Source organism: Pseudonaja textilis, chromosome 2 (genome assembly GCF_049901715.1).
Source record: "Pseudonaja textilis isolate UNSWEBS1 chromosome 2, rPseTex1.2, whole genome shotgun sequence".
Taxonomy (NCBI): Eukaryota; Metazoa; Chordata; class Lepidosauria; order Squamata; family Elapidae; genus Pseudonaja; species Pseudonaja textilis.
This window is the reverse complement of record NC_141991.1, coordinates 11,104,991-11,124,057: the sequence shown is the minus strand read 5'-3', so window position 1 is coordinate 11,124,057 and position 19,067 is coordinate 11,104,991. Positions and strand designations below refer to the sequence as shown.

The following is a 19,067-nucleotide window of genomic DNA, read 5'->3' as shown; positions in this document are numbered from 1 at the left end:
CAGACTCAAGGTTGGCTCAGCCTTCCATCCTTCCAAGGTAGGTAAAATGAGGAACGAAATTGTTGGGGGCAATATGCTGACTCTGTAAACTGCTTAGAGAGGGTTGTAAAGCACTGTAAAGCAGTATATAAGTAAGTGCTATTGCTATTTGTAACAGCACTAATTTTCAACTGCCAAGTAACCAGGATTCTAAATTGTTCAGTCATTAAAGTACGATCATTGTTATAGGAAGAGGTTGTTTCATAAGTGACCGAGAAAAGCAGTTCTAAAATCAAGTCATTCTCTGTTCCTATAAGGATCAGGTATTAACTAGGAAAGAGTGGTTGTAAAAATATATAAATGGGCTGGGCAGAGGCAACTACACCTCATTCACTAACTACTTTAAACTACAGTTGGTATTCAAGCAATAACTCATGATAGGACCAGGAAAGACTCTGCCCTTTTTTAGATATTTTTTTCCTGCCCAATTTCTGGATTCGAGATTTTCTTCAAAATAAGGCAAAATAAGTCAAAAGAGAGGAACAATGGAAATCAAAACAGTTCAAGAAATTAGACAGGTCCTATGATACAGGCAATAAGTGAAATAAGAAGAAAAGAATGAGAATGTTAGAAGAGCAAATAGAGGGTTAGTGTTACATCACCATGCTAAATGACTTACATGTCAAACTGACAATAAGGAGCCCCGTTGAAAGGCATCGTTGTTGAACGCACTATTTTTGTTCCAGTGGTGATTATACTAATGAGATGGTCTCCTGGCCTGTAATAGTTCCATGGTTTTTTACTACCCGGGGGCTTCAAACTCAATGGGCACTTCATTCCAAGCCTCCCAGTAACTGGCTGGGATAGAAGGAACAGAAATAGTAGCAGAAGATCCATAATTCATAGGTCTGAATCAATCCCTTTCCTGTTTCTAAGGAAGAACAAGAAGAAGAGTTAGATGAATTCAAAGCACCTTCCTAATTTGGAAATTCTACAAGTTTTCATGAATCAGACAGAGACAAACCAAGCTTCATCTGGAAAAGACAGAAAGTACATTCAATAGCACAGGCCCTACCTGTCCCCAAACTTGTGCCACAACGTTTGTGACTGAGGCATTTATCCTTTTCTGATGCAAGATGTTGATTCTGTCTGATGTTTACTTCAAAGGCAATTAATGGAGAAGTAGCAGATGAGATCTAAGAGGCCAGAAATTTTGAAAATTACACAGAGAAGTAACTTCTCCTCTGGGGAGCCCAAACTTCTCCAGAACTCCATTTCCAGAGGAGTAGCTGGAAAAAAGAAAATCATAGCTCCATCCCTGGGGGCACTGTTCTATAGTGGTTGTGGGCCTTCCTGTTGGTCTTGTTCAGAAAGTGATGCTGGATGAAGGTAGTTCAACACCCAGGTGATCAGTGGCACTTCACCTGGACAAGATTAGCCAAGATATATCCAAAAGCCAATCTAAAATGTTGTAAATGCCAACGAGGTGATGGTAACTTCTATCACATGTGATGGCTATGCCCTCAGGCCAGGACCTATTGGAATAAAATTAGGAAGTGGACACAAGAAATTATTGGATGCCAAATTGAATTCAAACTGGAAACCTATTTACTTGGGATTATTCAAAAACAATATCCAAAAAAGATTAAATATTTAATTTTACACATATTGACAGTGGCCAGAATAGCTTACGTGCAAATGTGGAAAGAGCAGAGGGTTCCAACTGAAGAGTTAATTATACAAAAAATAGCAGACTGTGCTGAGATGGACATGCTCACACTTAAAATGAAAGAGAAAGAAGAATCAGAATACTACTTGATTTGGCATAAATGGCATATGTGGCAAGAAAAAGAGAGATAAAAATTCGAAAAGATCAGGGGTGGGATTCTATTGGTTCACACTGGTTCTATGGAACCAGTTGTTAATGTCAGCGGTCATTCTTAGAACTGGTAAAACCGACCCCTGGCTGGCCCTGCCCCTCTCCACCGCTCCTGCGGGCCAAAACTGATACTAAAGAAATAAATAAACACATAGATTAAAAAAGAAATAAATTAAAACACATAAATTACCAAAAATGAGGCAGGCAACTTCTTGTTACATTGTTGTTGTTATACATTGTCTGTTTCTGCTTAAATCAATATACAGCAACATCAATGTAACAAAAACCTGCATGCATACATAAATGGAATTTTTTTTTAATAAAAGTTTTTTATTTTTTTAAACGAACAAAACAAACATAAAACAAACCATCTTCAGGTACATACAGTGTGTCAGTTACAAATCACTTGTGCACAATCTCTGCAGTCTTTCCCTTCCAATTTGCATTATATCATAAATCCACTATATATATTTACATTATTACTATTACTAATTATTTACTATACTTTACTAATATTACATCATTTTATGCATGCAAATCACCATTTTTACTTAATCTACATTACAATGTTCATTTCTTCACCACGAATCTAGTCTATAACAATATATCCTTACTTTACCATTCCTTTGAAATTCTATTATATTTATATTATATTATAAAGTATTATAAAATATTTCATAAATGAAAAAGCAAAGCAGAAACAAATATCAATAAGCACAGCAGTGTAACAGAACAATTATTTAAATATCTTTACATTGGCTTATTTCTAATTTTGTTAATTATATTACATGTTTATAATTATCAACCTTCTGTATTTAATTCATACGTAGCAATGATCATTCTCCACCTAATTTCTACCTCTTATCTCTATCCATTTCTGCACATTGTAATTTTTAAATTTCATTTTCATCTATGGGGATCTCTTCATTTTTCCACTCTTGTGCAAACATGATTCTAACCGCTGTTAACATATGTAACATTAAATATGTATTGTACTCCCTTTATTTATGTGGGTGCCAACAAAAATATTTCTAGTTTTAAAATGTAAAGATATATGTTGCATTACCATCTTTGCTAACCTTGACACTACATCCTCTTGAATAGCTACACTAGCAGAGAGCAATACTGAATCCATATATTTCCAGTTTTGCTAAGCAACTGGCCACTAAGTGATGACCTGGTCATTAAATGAGGACCACTTAAATTTGGGTTGCCAGTCACATGGCCACCTGCCCCGCCCCTTCCAGGGCTCCACAGGCCTTGGAAACTTGCATAAAGCACTTGCTAAGCAACTTCCCACTATCCAATGACCTGGTCATTAAGCGAGGAACACTTAAATTTGGGTTGCCAGTCACATGGCCACCTGCCCTGCCCTCTCCAGAGTTCCCCAGGCCTTGGAAACTGGCAAAAAACACTTGCTAAGCAACTGGCCACTAAGTGAGGACTTGGTCATTAAGTGAGTACCATTTAAATTTGGGTTGCCAGTCACATGGCCACATGGCCATGTCCACCCCAGTCACATGATCATATAGCCACATCCACCCCAGTCACATGACCACCTAGCCATGCCCACAAATTAGCCCACGCCCACAAACCGGTTGTTAAGAAATTTTAATCCCACCCTTGAAAAAGATGATTAAATAAGAATTCTCAAGACAGTGAGAAGGATAGCTATGAATAAATGTTAAAAGAATAAGATGTATAATAATAACTGTAATACAAATGCAATATGTATTGATGGTTAATGATAAACAAAGATAATATAGACTAAGATAGGTATGAATAGATGTTAAAGTATAAGACAATATTATATGTGGATGTTGATTTTGTTGAAAAAGTAACTAAGATTTGTACTGGTGGAAAATAATAAAAATTTACTGGACAAAAAAAAGAAATATTTTATGAGTTGACACTTACTCTTTTTAACTTATTTTCTTTGCTACTATTATTATATACAGTCTTGTTAATGTTATGTCTTGTTAACATTATGTTTTTTTAAATCTATTTTAATGGCTATTGTTGATTTTTCATTAATTAATAACTAATCAACAATAAACTATGTTTTAGCTTTAAAGAAATCCAATTTAGTTATGATAAACAAATTTAGCAAAATAAATTGGATTTCTTTAAAGCTAATATTTGGGAATTGATCTAATTCCAAATATAACACAATATTCTTCATTGCTGTTTCAGATCAGTTTTGAATTATTTTCAGAATCACTGCATGATACAAGTCAATTGCCCTTTTATCACCGGCTTTTACCTCCAAAAGGCATCCTCAACCCAGCAATTGTCCAACTGCTCCTCCATTTCAGATGGACCTTGATTGGTCTTTTTGCTTCAGACACAGAAAATGGAGATAATTTCATGAGGACTTTGACTCCTTTGCTTGCAAGAATGGAATCTGTGTGGCTCTGTCAAAGCAATTCTAAACAACTGGAAAAACAGGACGCATCAGGGATGGCCTCTCTAAATGGACACAAGTTAATGTCTTTCTTTACGATATAGAATATGGTGCTCTTTGTCGACAGAATTCTTCCTTTCCATTTAACATTTAGGCATTTGCCAGGATCCATTGAAGGAAAAGTCTGGATCACAACACTCATTGATCTATTTCCACTAAAAAATGGTATACATTTGAAATATATTAATAGAATCTGGACTGTTGCTTTAGAGGAAAAAAAACAGCTCAAAGAGGATGCCTTTAAACTCCATTTCTATGTGAAGCCACCCTTGGGAGATGAGTCATTTCTTTGTTTTTTTTTCAAAGCACATCTTTTCTGTCAAAGGCCGGAAAAGATGCATTGAGAAAGCACCACTGGACACCCAAAAGAAAAAGAACATGATTCAAATCAAGGACTTCCACCATTATTACACTGCTATTAATGCTCTGGCCCAGGCCTTGAATGCTGTATATTCCTCCAGATCCAGGAGGAGAAAGAAGAAGGGGAAAGAAAGGTTGGAGGCTCCAAGATTGCAATTGTGGGAAGTAAGGGGACCCAACAAGGATCCATTCTACATTTCCTTTGAAGAGGGGAACTACATCATTCTAGTTGTGCTTGTTGTTGTTAGTCATGAAGTTGTGTCCAACTGTAGAGTCCATTTAAGCTCACACTGACTTCTTCAGTGATGCCATCTAGCCACCTCATTCTCTGCTGTCCTCTTCATCTTTTGCCCACAATCATTCCTAGCATTAGTCTCTTCTCCAGTGAGTCCAGTTGTGCTACAGAATGCCAAAAGATTTGGCCAATCTAATCACTTAGACCAGGGGTCTTCAAACTTGACAGCTTTAAGACTTGTGGACTTCAACTCCCAGAATTCCTCCTCCAGTCATGTTAGCTCAGCAATTCTGGGAGTTGAAGTCCACAAATCTTAAACTTGCCGAGTTTAAAGACCCTTCGCTTAGATGATAATGTTCACAAAAACAAGAACTATGACAGATATTGTTTGATTATAAACACTGCTAATATTTTAAAGGTGTGCATTTTTAAATAAGTTCCTGTATATATGGGTTTACAATTAGCATTATAGAATTTTACCTTCAAACATTTGAAGGAATCTTCAAGTCAACCTAGCTCAGCCTCTCATCTTTGCAGGAATCTCAATCAAAGCTTCTCTGACTGATGGCTGCTCAGTCTTTGGATTAAGACAATCAATGAAGGGGAGACTGAACTTCTCTGGTTTTCTGGTTCACTGCTAAAACTGTCCCTTTTTAAAGAAGCTTTTTTTCCCTCTTATTCAGTCAGAATCTCCTCCCTTGTAACTGAATTCATTATTCCATGTCTGACACTCAGGAATAACAGTAGATCTTAGCTTCTCTGTAATGTCTTTCAGTTATTTGATGGTTGCTGTATCCTCCTTTCTGCAACTAATAGCAATAGTACTTAAATTTATATATCACTTCACAGTGCTTTTACAGCCCTCTCTAAGTGGTTTATAGAGTCAGCATCTTGTCCCCAACAATCTGAGTCCTCCATTTACTGACCTCGGAAGGATGAAAGGATGAGTCACCTTGGATGAGTGACCCAAATTGCTGGCTGCCAGTGATCAGCAGAAGTAGCCTGCAGTATTGCATTCTAACTACTGCATCATCATGGCTCCTAGATTGTATTAGTTGAAACAGGAATTTACAGATTCCTGATTTTCTGCTACAATGGACTAAGGTGACACTTCTACTTGAGGAGAACCTCCTTAACCTTTTTTCAGAATTTCAGCAATTGCCCTAATTAAATCATGGGCCTCAAGCCAAGCTTCAAAAAAACCCTCAAAATATTTATTAGGAGCAACATGCAGGCATTAATCTACATTAAGCCAACTCTGACATATATAATAAACAGTCACCTGTGACCCTGTTTCCCCCCCTCCCACCCCCAGGTGCATTATAAATCAGATTCTCCAATGAAGCACATTCACGGGCCAGGTGTCATCAATCACATTCTCCAATGAAGGAATTTCGTAGCCAGAAGATCCGGTAGCCTAGCTGCAATCTTTTTTAAATAATGGTGTAATGTAGTTCTGGTTTTATTGCCATACTGCTCCTTCAGATTTCCCACCGTTCCCTTGAAAACAGGCATAGGAATGTTTTACAAGTTGACACCTTTGATTTCTTCCTTGGCTATGTTATTGTTCCCTAAATCCTCATCCAGTTTTTGTGCAACATCTTTTCCAAGTGTGGTCCCGCAAGGGGCTCTTGGGGTTTCTCATTACAATCAAGATTCACTTCCTGAGGTTCTTCTGGATGCATTTGCTTTCTTCCTAGGATATCACACTGCTGATTCATGTTTGGTTTGCAACTCCTACTCTTTTGAGATCATTTTCACAACTATCGAATTTTGAATCCCTCATCCTTTTTGCCCTGTGTTTCATTTTTCTCCTTCTATGTGGAAGACTTCCTACTTGTCTTGCTCTTAAATTCCATTCAGGCTTTCTTTAGCCCATTTTGAGAAAACATTAAGATGTGTTTTGAATTTTATACCTGGTTTTAACTTACACATTAAGACATTAAATTTTATATCAGCTAACAATGTGCGGTCATTTCTTTGTTGGTAAACTTAAATTTGACACAAAATAGTTTGTCACAGAAGCAACTGCCTGCAACGGCTCCTGAATTGGGGCTGAAAGGTGAAAGTGAAAACAGTATGCTCCGTCCCATATTTGGGTGGACCAGGTTGCCCAGATTGACTGGTCTCACCAGAAAAACACTTAATCTCTCCTCCCACCCGGTACAGCCAACAAAGTGAGGGTGTCAACTCAAAAATATTTCTCTGATCTTTTAGAGTTGTCAGCAGAAAGGGAGTGGGGGTAATAATGCATACCTTAAATATTTTCATAGATAATTGATGTGTGTCCGAAGTTTCAGGTGAGCAAGATTTTTTCTGGAGAGCATGATTGTTGACTCTTGGCTATGGATGTGTCCTATTGGATAATGTGCATCCAGGCAGTGGGGGAAGACCAAGCAGGGGTGGGATTCAACCGGTGTTACTACCAGTTTGGTGAGGTTTTTGCATGTGTGTGTGCTTTGCGCACACGTGAGCCTGACACGCGCTACATGCGTATGTGAAAAAACCATCAGCGGTGCTGCACAGACAGCTGAAAAACACGATGCGGAGGTGTACAGCATTTGTAAAAGCCTCTTTTTCCTGCTTTTTCAACCTGAGCTGTGCCGTGTAAAGCAGCACAGGAAGAAAGAGCCCTGGTGGGTGGGTGTGCCAAACAGCAGCAGACACCAAACCGGTTCAGTGTCTGCTGCTCTTGAGAGCTGCCGGTTCTGTAGGACCGGGCAGAACAGGTAACATCCCACCCCTGAAACCAAGGGGAGATGAATGATGTGTCTCAGAGTCAGCTTCATGCAGGTAACGCCGATGTGTTCACTCCTGATAAATCTTGGTTTTTTTAAAAAAAAACTCTGAGAGTTGCGACTAGAGACTAATTATTTGAATGGGGGTGTATTGTTGGAACCCCGACAGAAGGGAGCCCATGACCTAGAGGTTAATACATCTGCCTAATAGTCCAGCAGCCCGGGTTCAAATCCTAGAAAGGTATGGCTAGCTTATGAAAGCTAAAAATCTTGAAATAGCTATACTAGTCTTCCTTTATTTCTTTGTCAGTAAATTTAAATTTAACACAAAATTGTTTTTCTTGGAAGTGACTACCTGTGAAGATTCCTGGATTAGGGCTGAAAGGTGAAAGCAGAAGCAGTGTGTTCTGTCCCATTTTTGGGTAGACCAAGTTGCCCTGTGTTGTGGTTAACCGGCAGCAGCTGCGGATGGTGGAGAAGAGTGAGGACTCAGATGAGGAGCCAGGACCATTAGGGAGTGGACTGCTGCCTTCAGAGATTGTGGGGGCTGGTAGCAGTGATGAGGAGCCTGTGCCAAGTGCATGCATGATTGCTCGTAGGAAAGAGCAGTTACAACAGCATGGGTGACTCAGAGTAAGGCTGCAAGAAAATGGCCCCTCTCTCAAGAGGTTAAAAAGCCAGCCATGAAACAAACGTTCTTTGCAGCAGGCAAAGACATTTTGAAACTGCGGCCTCATGGACATTCTAGTAACCTGAGTTTGTATTTGAACATTTTTGTATTGCTAATTATTTCTTGTCTGTTATATGTTGGCAAGTTTTCTACAGTTTGACAAGGCTTGTGCTTATGACAGCTAAATATTTTGTAAAAGCATTACAAGGTTTCTGTTCCTTTTGGATTGTGTTTGATTTGTTAGAAAAAGGCGTGGGTCAGAACACCCTGAGAGACCATTCTGCCCAGAAAAACACTTAATATGCAATTCCATTTTACCAGGCTTTGACCAGCTGTCTGCAAGGAGTATAAATCTTTCTATTCCCCGCCATCCAGTCAGAGCTGAAGAAGTTTCTTGGATGAGAAGTGAAAAGTTTTCAAAGAAAAACCAGAAACTCCAGATGCCTCTTAAAAAAGGCACCTTTGGGTCAGGTTTTAGTGATAAAGGAGGTTTTTTTTTTTTAATGGGAAGCTATATAAAACTCATATAAAAATAAAATTAATCTGACAGAAACTTTACAATAATGTAGAATTAGCTGGTCTGGAAATATTTCACTCTACTCTTCTGGGAAAATATTAGCCTGGAACTTTCTTCTTTGATAAATCCATGCTTTCTGGTAATCACCTGTTGTTTTCAATGAGTTTATAAATATTCTCTTCATTTGTGTAATTTATCTGAGATCTGCTCTAGAATGGTTCCGATAACTGACAAATTTTATAAATTATCATTTTTCCCTGTGAGATGAGAGTATAAAAATTACAGACTTGATAACCAGGATCAGTAAGAGTCATCCATCATGCTCTCTAATAACCTTCTTATGCAACTTTGGGCTGCCAGGGTGATTATCTAAGTATTTCAAGAATGCCGTGTTTTCTCCCACTCCCTTTTTCTGGCACCTAAAAAGACCAAAGGAATATCTTTTTAGTTGACATAAGCTTTATTAAAGATATTTGCAAATAGGACACCAATTCCCAAACAAGTAGGAGAAAGGAGACGCCACCTTTAACTTATATACTATAACATTTATAGTATATCACATAGAAAAAGTTACATAATCCTTCCTGTTTCTCACACATAGGATTTCTAGGGACTTCCACTGCAAAAACAATGTCAGGATGACCTAGTATTCCTGACATGAAATTTCAAGCCAAATTAAAAACACCACTTCAGCCAAGAACATAATATTTTTAACTTTGCAGAATAACAAGTTACACAAGCATGATATACTTAAATAAGTGTTCAGATAACTATAATTAAGAACAAAGATGGAGTCTCTTTGGTACTATAATTTCTTAGGTATAATAAGAAAATACATATATTTTTTCTGTGTATAACATTTCCAATACATGAATTGTCAGTATTATTGACAAATTTTGCTGAACTTTTCTTTTTCATTTTTAGAGGTAAAACCTGTTCTCCCAAATAGGGCTATTTACAAATTAGACCACTGTAGTAGAAGTAAGAACAAAAAGAGATAAGTTGCCATGTTTACTGCTTTTAAAATTTCTGGGTGTTCCCATTCTAGTTTCATCCCTTTCTGGAGAAGAATGAGTTTCTCAATCTTTCCATATACGAACTGTACTTGGACCAAAATGGAGATTTAGCAGCTAACCTGGTGATTGTGAGCTGGGTGTTTTTCCCTAAGAAATCTCTCATCGTGGAGAAATTGGTGACTTTTGAAAGAAAGAAAATTATTATCAACCAAGCTCTATTGTCACGGCTAAAGTTGCACAACAAGGTGAGAGAAACATTTATGTCTTTTCTCTCTTTTCCTAAGGATTGCGAGCCATTTCATTGGTCTAAGTCAATGCACCATGGCTTATTGTTGAAATGGAGAAGCCACGAGAAAAATGGTAAAAGACGTTTAAGTGCTAGGAATGATAGCCTCAGGTTGTCCTCTCATTGTAAAAGAGGGTAATTTTGTTGATCGGTGCCTGAGTTTATTTTTTATTTTATTTATCTGATTTGTCAATTGCTTACAAGATAATAGGCATAAGTATAAACATAGTTATGAATATATGAAGTGGATACATATAAGAAAAATAAAAGAAACAATAGGACAGGGATGGTAGGCATGCTGGTGCGCTTATGCATGCCCTCTACAGACCTCTTAGGAAAGGTCAATAGTAGACAGTCTAAGGTTAAAGTTTTGGGGGTTTGCGGAAGAAACCATAGAGTCAGGTAGATTATTCCAGACATTGACTACTCTGTTGCTGAAGTCTATTTCCTGCAATCAAGATTGGTGTGGTTAACCTTGAGTTTGTATCTATTGTGTGCTCTTGTGTTGTTATAGTTCAGGCTGAAGTAGTCATTGACAGGTAGGACATTGCAGTGTGTGATTTTATATACTGTACTTAGATCGGACCGAAGGCAGCGTAGTTCTGTTTTCTAGATCTAGAATTTCAAGTCTAGTGGCATAAGGTATTCTGCTACGAGTAGAGGAGTGGAGAACTCTTCTTGTGAAATATTTCTGGACTTTCTCTACAGTGTTATCAAATGCGTAATGTGGGTTCCAGACTGATGAGCTGTATTCAAGTATTGATCTAGCAAATGTTTTGTATGCTCTAGTTAGTAGTGTGATATTACCAGAGAAAAAGCTACGTAGGATGAGGTTAACAATTCTTAATGCCTTTTTGGCTATGTAGTTACAGTGTGCTTCTAGCACTTAGATCATTTGCGATGAGAATTCCAAGGTCCTTGATGGAGTTTGGATCGTCAGCAAGGTCATTTCAGAATACCTTATGCCACCAGACTTGAAATTTTAGACCTAGACAATGTAGAACTATGCTGCCTTCTCTCCAATCTAAGTATAGTACATAAAGTTAAATATTGCAATGTCCTACCTGTCAATGAGTATTTCAGCTTCAACCACAACAATACAAGAGCACACAATAGATACAAACTCAAGGTAAACTGCACCAAACTTGATTGCAGGAAATACAACTTCAGCAACAGAGTGGTCATTGTCTGGAATACTCTACCTGACTCTGTGGATCATTCCCCAAACCCCAAAAACTTTAACCTTAAGCTGTCTACAATTGATCTCATCGCTTTCCTAAGAGGTCTGTTGTGGGCAAGCATAAGCACACCAAGCTGCCTACCATCCCTGTCCTATTGCTTTTTTTCTTATATGTATTCAATTCATGTATGTTTATATTTATACCTGTTATCTTATAATCACTTGACAAATAAATAAATAAAGACTAGACTAGACTAGACTAGACTAGACTAGACTAGACTAGACTAGACTAGACTAGACTAGACTAGAATTCTTTATTGGCCAAGTATGATTGGAAACAGAAGGAATTTGTCTTGGTGCAATTGCTCTCAGTGTACATAAAAGAAAAGATTCTTTCATCAAGAGTCAAGAATCATAAGATACAACACTTAATGATAGTCACAGTGTTCAATAAGCAATCAAATCATACTAGTAAATAGTCATTATAAATCGTAAGGATACAAGCGACAAAGTTACAGTCATACAGTCAAAAGTGGGAGGGAATGGGTGATAAGGAGTGATGAGAAGATTAATAATAATAGTAGTGCAGACTTTGTAAATAGTTGGACAGTATTGAGGGAATTATTTGTTTAGCAGAGTGATGGCGTTTGGGAAAAAACTGTCCTTATGTCTAATTGTTCTGGTGTGCAGTGCTCTTATAGCATCATTTTGAGGGAAGGAGTTGAAACAGTTTATGTCTGGGATGTGAGCGGTCTGTAAATATTTTCATAGCCCTCTTTTTGATTCGTGCAGTATACAAGTCCTCAATTGAAGGCAGGTTGGTAGTAATTGTTTTTTCTGAAATCCTAATTGCTCTCTGAAGTCTGTGTCTGTCTTGTTGGATTGGAGAATCAAACCAGACAGTTACAGAGGTGCAGATGACAGACTCAATCATTCCTCTAAAGAACTGGATCAGCAGCTGCTTGGGCAGTTTGAGCTTTCTGAATTGGCACAGAAAGAACTTTCTTTGTTGTGCTTTTTTGATAACGTTTTTGATGTTAGGTGTCCATTTTAGGTCTTGTGATATGATAGAACTTAGAAATTTGAAGAGAAAAGCCTTTGCTGATATACGATACAATGAGGGACAATTTGAAAGGAATTTCTACTTAGATTTGGCCTTTGGCTTCAACAAGAGAGCACCTTATCTAAAAACCCTAGAATGCAAATGTTCATCTTGATTGTTAGCCTCCTGAAGTCTTTTTTTGGGGGGGGAAATGAAGATTCCAAATGTAACTAATAACAAACTTTGTATTAGTTTTATACTAATAATACAAATTTGTAATTCAGATATGTTATTGTTCCACTAGTGTGGAACAAATTTGTTCTTCCGTGCCAGTGGTTGTTATCTTATTGAAGTTATTCAGCAGAAAGGAGCTTATCTTGGATACCTAGTTAAGCCTTATAAATATGTTCCTCTGACAACTCATATCCATCGCCCAGATGCTGTAGCAATAGATGCCTGACTCACTCTTTTTGAGGGACATGTTCTAATGACCTCACATCTATCGCATATCACTAAAGTTCTAGAAACTGAGCAGTTTTAAGGAGATAAAATCTGGAATTAAGGAGATAAGGATGATCAAAAAAGACCACAACCTTCGTGGTAAGATATAACTGTACGAAGTTAGCACCTACCCCTCTCCTAGAAAAATGAAATATCCTTGGAAATATTAAAAAGGCAGAATATTTCCCTTAAAAAGAGTAGAAACTCAGAAGCAGAAACTCACCTCAGAAGCAGAAGCTCACTCCCACCTTTGTTAATCTCACCCCCACCTTTGTTAATGTGTGGGCCATTAAGGCCTGTTTTTGATAGCCTCTTGAGCCAACTAAGTGAAAGTATGAGAATCCCACATTGGAAGGGAAAACATGGGAAGTGGTAATTTGAGGGTCCTGAGTAGACCCCCCTGGGAGAGTTTTTGGAGGCTTGGGATGAGCAGCAGATGCCAACACTAGCTGGGATGAAAAAAAGAAAAAAGAAGCAAAATGTATATGTAGAGAATGGGCTTTGCTGAGGGATACAGGAAGACCAATGTGGCTAAATAAAGGTACTTAAAAGAAAAAAGAAAAGAAAAGAAAAATGAAAGAAAAGGGCAATATGTAAATAGGATCACCTGGGATTTCTTTTTTTCTTTCTTTCTGTGTTTCTTTCTTTGTCTTCTATGCAACCACATGGTTTATTCCTTAAGATTTGTGCCTTCCCCAATTTATCTGAGAGATTTATTGTGGGAATGATCAGTGTGTGTGTAAACCTCAAAGTTTTGTTTTCCTCTCTGTGTCCTTGTTTGTGTGTGATATGTGTGCGCACACGTGTGTGTATCTAAGTCTTTGTGTGTCCTTGAGATAACTGTTGCAACTGTTAAGTGTCTCTAATCCCTTCAGATATTAATTGTAAATTGTTAAGAATTAAAAACACTGAGAGAAATTGTCTTCTGCCAGTCTGGTCTGGCCACTAGACTGGATGAGGAACAGAGTTCAATTTTCTTAAGTCTCTGTGCTTTTAAGAAAAACCCAAGGTTACTAACGAATGTTCTAAGTTAATTTACAATAAAAGGTTCATCCTTGCATTTATTGTGTGTTTAAATGATTTTACCTGTTCATCCTTTTCCTGAAGCATGTGAATCCAGTTTTTCCTTTCTCATCTGTTGTGTCTCCATTTTGTTGAAACTGATTTATGTGTTTAGTAACTGAAATACTGATGTGTTATTTTTCTTCCTCTTCAAACCATGCCTGCAAGCTATCTATACCCCACCCCCAAATCTCTAATCCTTTTACAAAGCCTTTTTTGATAGAATTACCAGAGAAGCAGGGAGGGGACCCTTGTTCTTTGTCTTTCAACCCTGCAACATGTAGAAGCAAATGCTGCCCCCTAGAGACATTCCATCCATTGGAGCCAAGGAATTGGCTTTCGATCCAGCATCCACTGAAAGTCATTTCAGCAAACCAGAGTGGGGCAGACCTTCCCAAGCCTGACTGACCACCCATACCACCAGGCCAAGCCTATGCCACTCAGAGACATGAAGGAAAGGACTGAGATGGACCAGTAAAAGACTAAAAGACTCTTTCCAATCCCCAGAAGATAGTTAGAAAAATTGGGGGGGGAGGGGGGAAATTCACTGTAATTGGAAATTAATTGTTATGTGAACTTCATTGTAATGTTTTCCTTCTTTGTATCATTTATATTGTAACCAGTTTGATGTACTCGTGTAAGGATTGTATTTGAGAGTGGCTGGCCCAGCAAGTTCTGCACACCTTGTATTTCTGTCTGGTGGGAGGGAAAATTGTTCAGCATGTTTGTATTATCTGTATTGTAAAACTAGCTGCATACATAGGCACATACAGAGGGACACACCATTCAGAATTAGATAGACTTTATCCCTTTCACCAACCTCCACACAATGCTGCTCCTAGCTTCCTTTTTTTTAAATGTGTTTTGTTCTGTTTTTTTGTTTGCTGCTCTGTGGCATTGAGGCCCAAGCAAAACTCCCTGCTAATCCCAAGGGGGAGGGGGCATCCCCCTCAGGCAATTCCTGAAAAGATAGCAGAAAAGAGATCTCCAAACCCCAAGTCCTGATTGTAACTCACAAATGATGCTGCCCAGCTGCCCAGTAAAACAGGATATCTTGCACTGGTAGTCTCATGAGTAGAAGTCCCAGGACTTCTTGTGTGTAATTTTAAAACTACTAAACAGCCTGGATTGCACACTGGCTAACTTCAGTTTGGCCTCACAAACCCTGGAAGCTAAGAGCTAGGCAGGTAGTAACCATAACCTTGGAAATGGGCAGCCTGTAATTTAAAGATTGTGAAGAATATAGAGACTTGTGCTTCCAACCTGACTTTAAGCTCACAAAAAAGTACATCAAACATCTGAAAATTAATTGGCATGAAAAATTAAATACAGGAAAAAAAAATCCAGAATCATGGTTGAAAGCGTTTGGGAGCCACTGAAGGAATCCTTTTTTGTTGCCTCTTTCTCAATGCCTTTCCCTTTGCATCAGAAAAAAATTAAAAGCACCCATCAAGTCTCCCTGATCTGATCACCTTTTAATCTCTTGTTAAAACTCTCATGTGTTTTGAAAAAAAAAAAGAGGGATTGTAGGGAGTTAGCACCCACCCCTCTCCTAGAAAAATGAAATATCCTGGGAAATATTAAAAAGGCAGAATATTTCCCCTAAAAAGAGTAGAAACTCAGAAGCAGAAACTCACCTCAGAAACAGAAGCTCACCCCCACCTTTGTTAATGGATGGGCCATTAAGGCCTGGGCCAGAATACTTTACATAACAAACATCACCAGGTAAAGCTATAGCAATTGCCAAAAGACCTTTTAAGGGCATAATCATCCAGCAAGGCTCAACTAAGCCTGGAACTCAAGACAGCCTACAGAGTTGCCCCTGCATGCCCCATGGGAGTCTGACAACCAATTAGAATACAAGCTCCAATTCAAATCTCAACAAAGGCTATAAAACCCAGGTACTCTCAGAATATCATCCCTTTTTCTTGATCTCACCATGGCTGCTTGGGATTAACCAAGCAAATAATTCAATTCCTAGAATCATCCGACCATTTTCCATATTTCTGTCAATCATGCAGACTCAAACTGGACAAACATATAGCCCTGTTTGAAAGAGTTGATACTATAGAAACACGAATAATATCCCTTGACATCATAGTAGAATCCCTGGACACTATAAAAGAAAGGTTAACTAACCTTGAAAAAAAAGACACAACACAAAAACCTGAACATCTAATAGCTACAAACCACAGGTTTACCAAACAACTGCAACCCAATCCACAAAAAATCATAAATCCAACAAATAATGATATCCCAATCCTCATCAGAGAAGCTGTCGAGCGTGAATGGAAGCATCCAAACGCAACCTTATTTGGACTAGAGGACATCAATGACAATGATGACATCACAATTTTCCGCAATATCATCAGTGACTATCAAGCATCAACCATCTCTCCTGATGAAATACTTGACATTTCCTTCATTGGCACAGAGTTCAAAAACAGAGACGGCTTGGTGGCCCCATGCTTCTGCAGGGTCATATGCAAAAATGAATCAAGCAAACATAAGTTCATTTATACTATAAATTCACTCATCAAAAGCAACACCAACCATAAGAACCTCCATTCTCGCCCTGACCTAACTGTACAGAAATGTGCCCACTCCTACGTACACTGCATAGAACTCAGAAAACATCTAGACAATGGAGAGAAGGACCTGTATATTGACTACCATGCTGACTGTATCAAAAGTAAGTCACACAACCCACAACTCAGCAGTGTGTGCTCCTTTCAAAATCCAAGAAAGAAATACCCAGACTCCATGGTTCAGAGCAAAGTTATTCTTTTACTGGAAGATGAAAAGGAAGCTACAAATGGAATTCCGAAACTGAGAATTTGGCACGCAGATCACACATACAAAGAGATGGAATTGTTCCCACCCCCCGAAGTCCAGAAGTCTCTTCCAATTAAAAGTTCTGAATATGATCATGTGGGCATCTTCAGGTGGTGATGAGGCCTCTGTCCGTTGACCTTGACATATTTTGATAAGACTTCGCAGCTGCGCAAAAAGGGGACAGAGGCTAGCAAGGAAATGGAAAGTTGGAAAGAAGAAATCATATACCCCCTCCTTCTTCTGCCCACAGTAAAGGAATGCAAAACACCTCCAGCTCTCTTCCCCCCCACAATTACCCCTCCCCCCCGTTGCTAATGACAGCCGAAAGAAGTAAGCCTAGCAGTAGAGAAACTAAGGGAGAGATAAATGAGATAGATAGCAGTTAGTATGCCCGAAGAGATCTTGAGGCTGACATTCGGACCCCCCTAGAAAAAGGACATTAGTCCCTGTAAGAGAGAATAAAAAGATATGTTAAGCATTGTATATATTCCTATGGTTTATCAGGATACTTAGCATAAAATTTCTTTAGCAGTTCAGGGGCTCTGATGTCTTTTTCGTTTACCCACTCAGCGTGAGAGGGGGGAAAATGTTTCCAGGCTACAAGATATTGTAGACGACCCCTCCATTTCCGAGAGTCCAAAATCTCTTTAATCTCGAAATGTTGTTCACCCTCAATTAACAATGGGACGAGGGGATCGGTTTGGGTTGGTCTCAATGGACAGGTATGTTCGGGTTTTAGCAGGCTAACATGGAAAACAGGATGAATGCGACGAAGAGTTTTTGGTAGAGTCAATTGAACCGTCACAGGATTTACAATTCGCTCAATAGGGAAAGGACCCACGTACTTAGGACCTAACTTTTTTGATTTCTGAGTGGTTTGCAGATATTTGGTTGAGAGGAATACTTTGTCACCTACTTGGTACGACTTTTGTGGGGCTCTCTTCTTGTCCGCAAACTTCTTATGGGATTGGTGTGCCTCATCCAGAGCTTTACGAGCGACTGGCCAATTGAGTTGAAGTTGAGATATCCAGTCATCCAATGACTGGATATTGGGTTTCTCGCAAGGAAGTTCAGGTATGGGTACAAAATCTTGCCCCGTGGCCACTTTGAAGGGGGTAAAACCAGTACTGCTGTGGACAGAATTGTTATACGCCACCTCTGCAAAAGGTAGTAGATCCACCCAGTTGTCTTGCTGATAATTTATGTAACACCAAAGATATTGCTCTAACACCCCGTTAGTCCTCTCACAGGCCCCATTAGTTTGGGGGTGGTGGGCAGAGCTTAAACCCTGGGTGGAGCCTATTAACTTCAAAAATTCCCTCCAGAAGTTCGAAGTAAATTGAACCCCTCGATCTGATATCACACGTTCAGGGACACCATGCAGTCTGTAGATATGTATAATGAACAATTTGGCTAACGACTTCGCCGAGGGAATCTTGGAGCAAGGTATGAAGTATGCTTGCTTGGAAAACAAATCGGTCACCACCCAGATGACTGTGTGCCCCACACTCTCAGGTAAATCTACTATAAAGTCCATAGAGATTTCTTTCCAAGGGGCAGTTGGTCTGGCCACATTCTGCAACAGACCTGGCGGCTTACCAGGAGGTCTCTTGGCTGAGGCGCAAACTGGGCAGCTTGCTACATAAGTTTCAATGTCTTTTTTCAAGGAGGGCCACCAGAACTGCCGTTTCACCAGGTGTAAGGTCTTCACGAAGCCAAAATGACCCGCCGCTTTGGAGTCATGAGTCTGTTGTAACACTTGGCTCCTCAGTGTTTTTGGTACATACAGTTTCGCACCCATCCAGGCTAACCCATCCCTAACGGTGCAGTTATTTGCATTTGCCTGGAACCACTCATCTGTTTTCAGAGCTTCCTTAAATTGTTCGATCAAATCATTGGACAGATCTGCCTCTTGTTTCTTCTTCTGCGCTCTGGTGACCACTGGTGCCGCCAGTTGTGTGGTGGGCACAATCGGACTTATTACTTCTTTTCGAACACTGTTGTATTGTGGCATCCTAGATAAAGCATCCGCCATAAAATTCTTTCCTCCTGGGATGTATTTCAGAAAGAAATTGAATTGTTTGAAATACTGAGCCCACCTAACTTGCTTAGGAGATAATCTCCGAGGCGTATTTAAAGCCTCCAGATTTTTATGATCAGTCCAAACTTCAAAAGGGTACCTCGCGCCTTCCAGAAAATGCCTCCAGGTCATTAGAGCCCAACAGACTGCAAAAGCCTCTTTCTCCCAGACAGCCCATCTACGTTCAGTGTCAGTTAATTTACGGGAGGTGTAGGCACACGGT

At 39.1% G+C, this 19,067-nt stretch overlaps 2 protein-coding genes across 4 annotated transcripts in view; one reads left to right on the top strand and one right to left on the bottom strand.

Moving 5' to 3' along the window:
* The window catches only part of LOC113451539 (vomeronasal type-2 receptor 26-like), a 214,170-nt gene that overhangs the window by 60,795 nt on the left and 134,308 nt on the right, over nucleotides 1-19,067 (top strand). The window lies entirely within an intron of this gene.
* The window catches only part of LOC148126708 (vomeronasal type-2 receptor 26-like), a 74,153-nt gene that overhangs the window by 23,559 nt on the left and 31,527 nt on the right, over nucleotides 1-19,067 (bottom strand). For 2 of the 3 annotated variants that reach the window (XM_087927899.1, XM_087927900.1), the window contains exon 1: nucleotides 659-1,001. The exons of the other annotated variant lie outside the window; for it this stretch is intronic. In XM_087927899.1, the coding sequence (XP_087784025.1) occupies nucleotides 659-876 (218 nt within the window). In that variant the 5' untranslated portion in view covers nucleotides 877-1,001. Of the gene's footprint in view, nucleotides 1-658; nucleotides 1,002-19,067 lie in introns of those variants that run through there. 3 annotated transcript variants of the gene reach the window in all.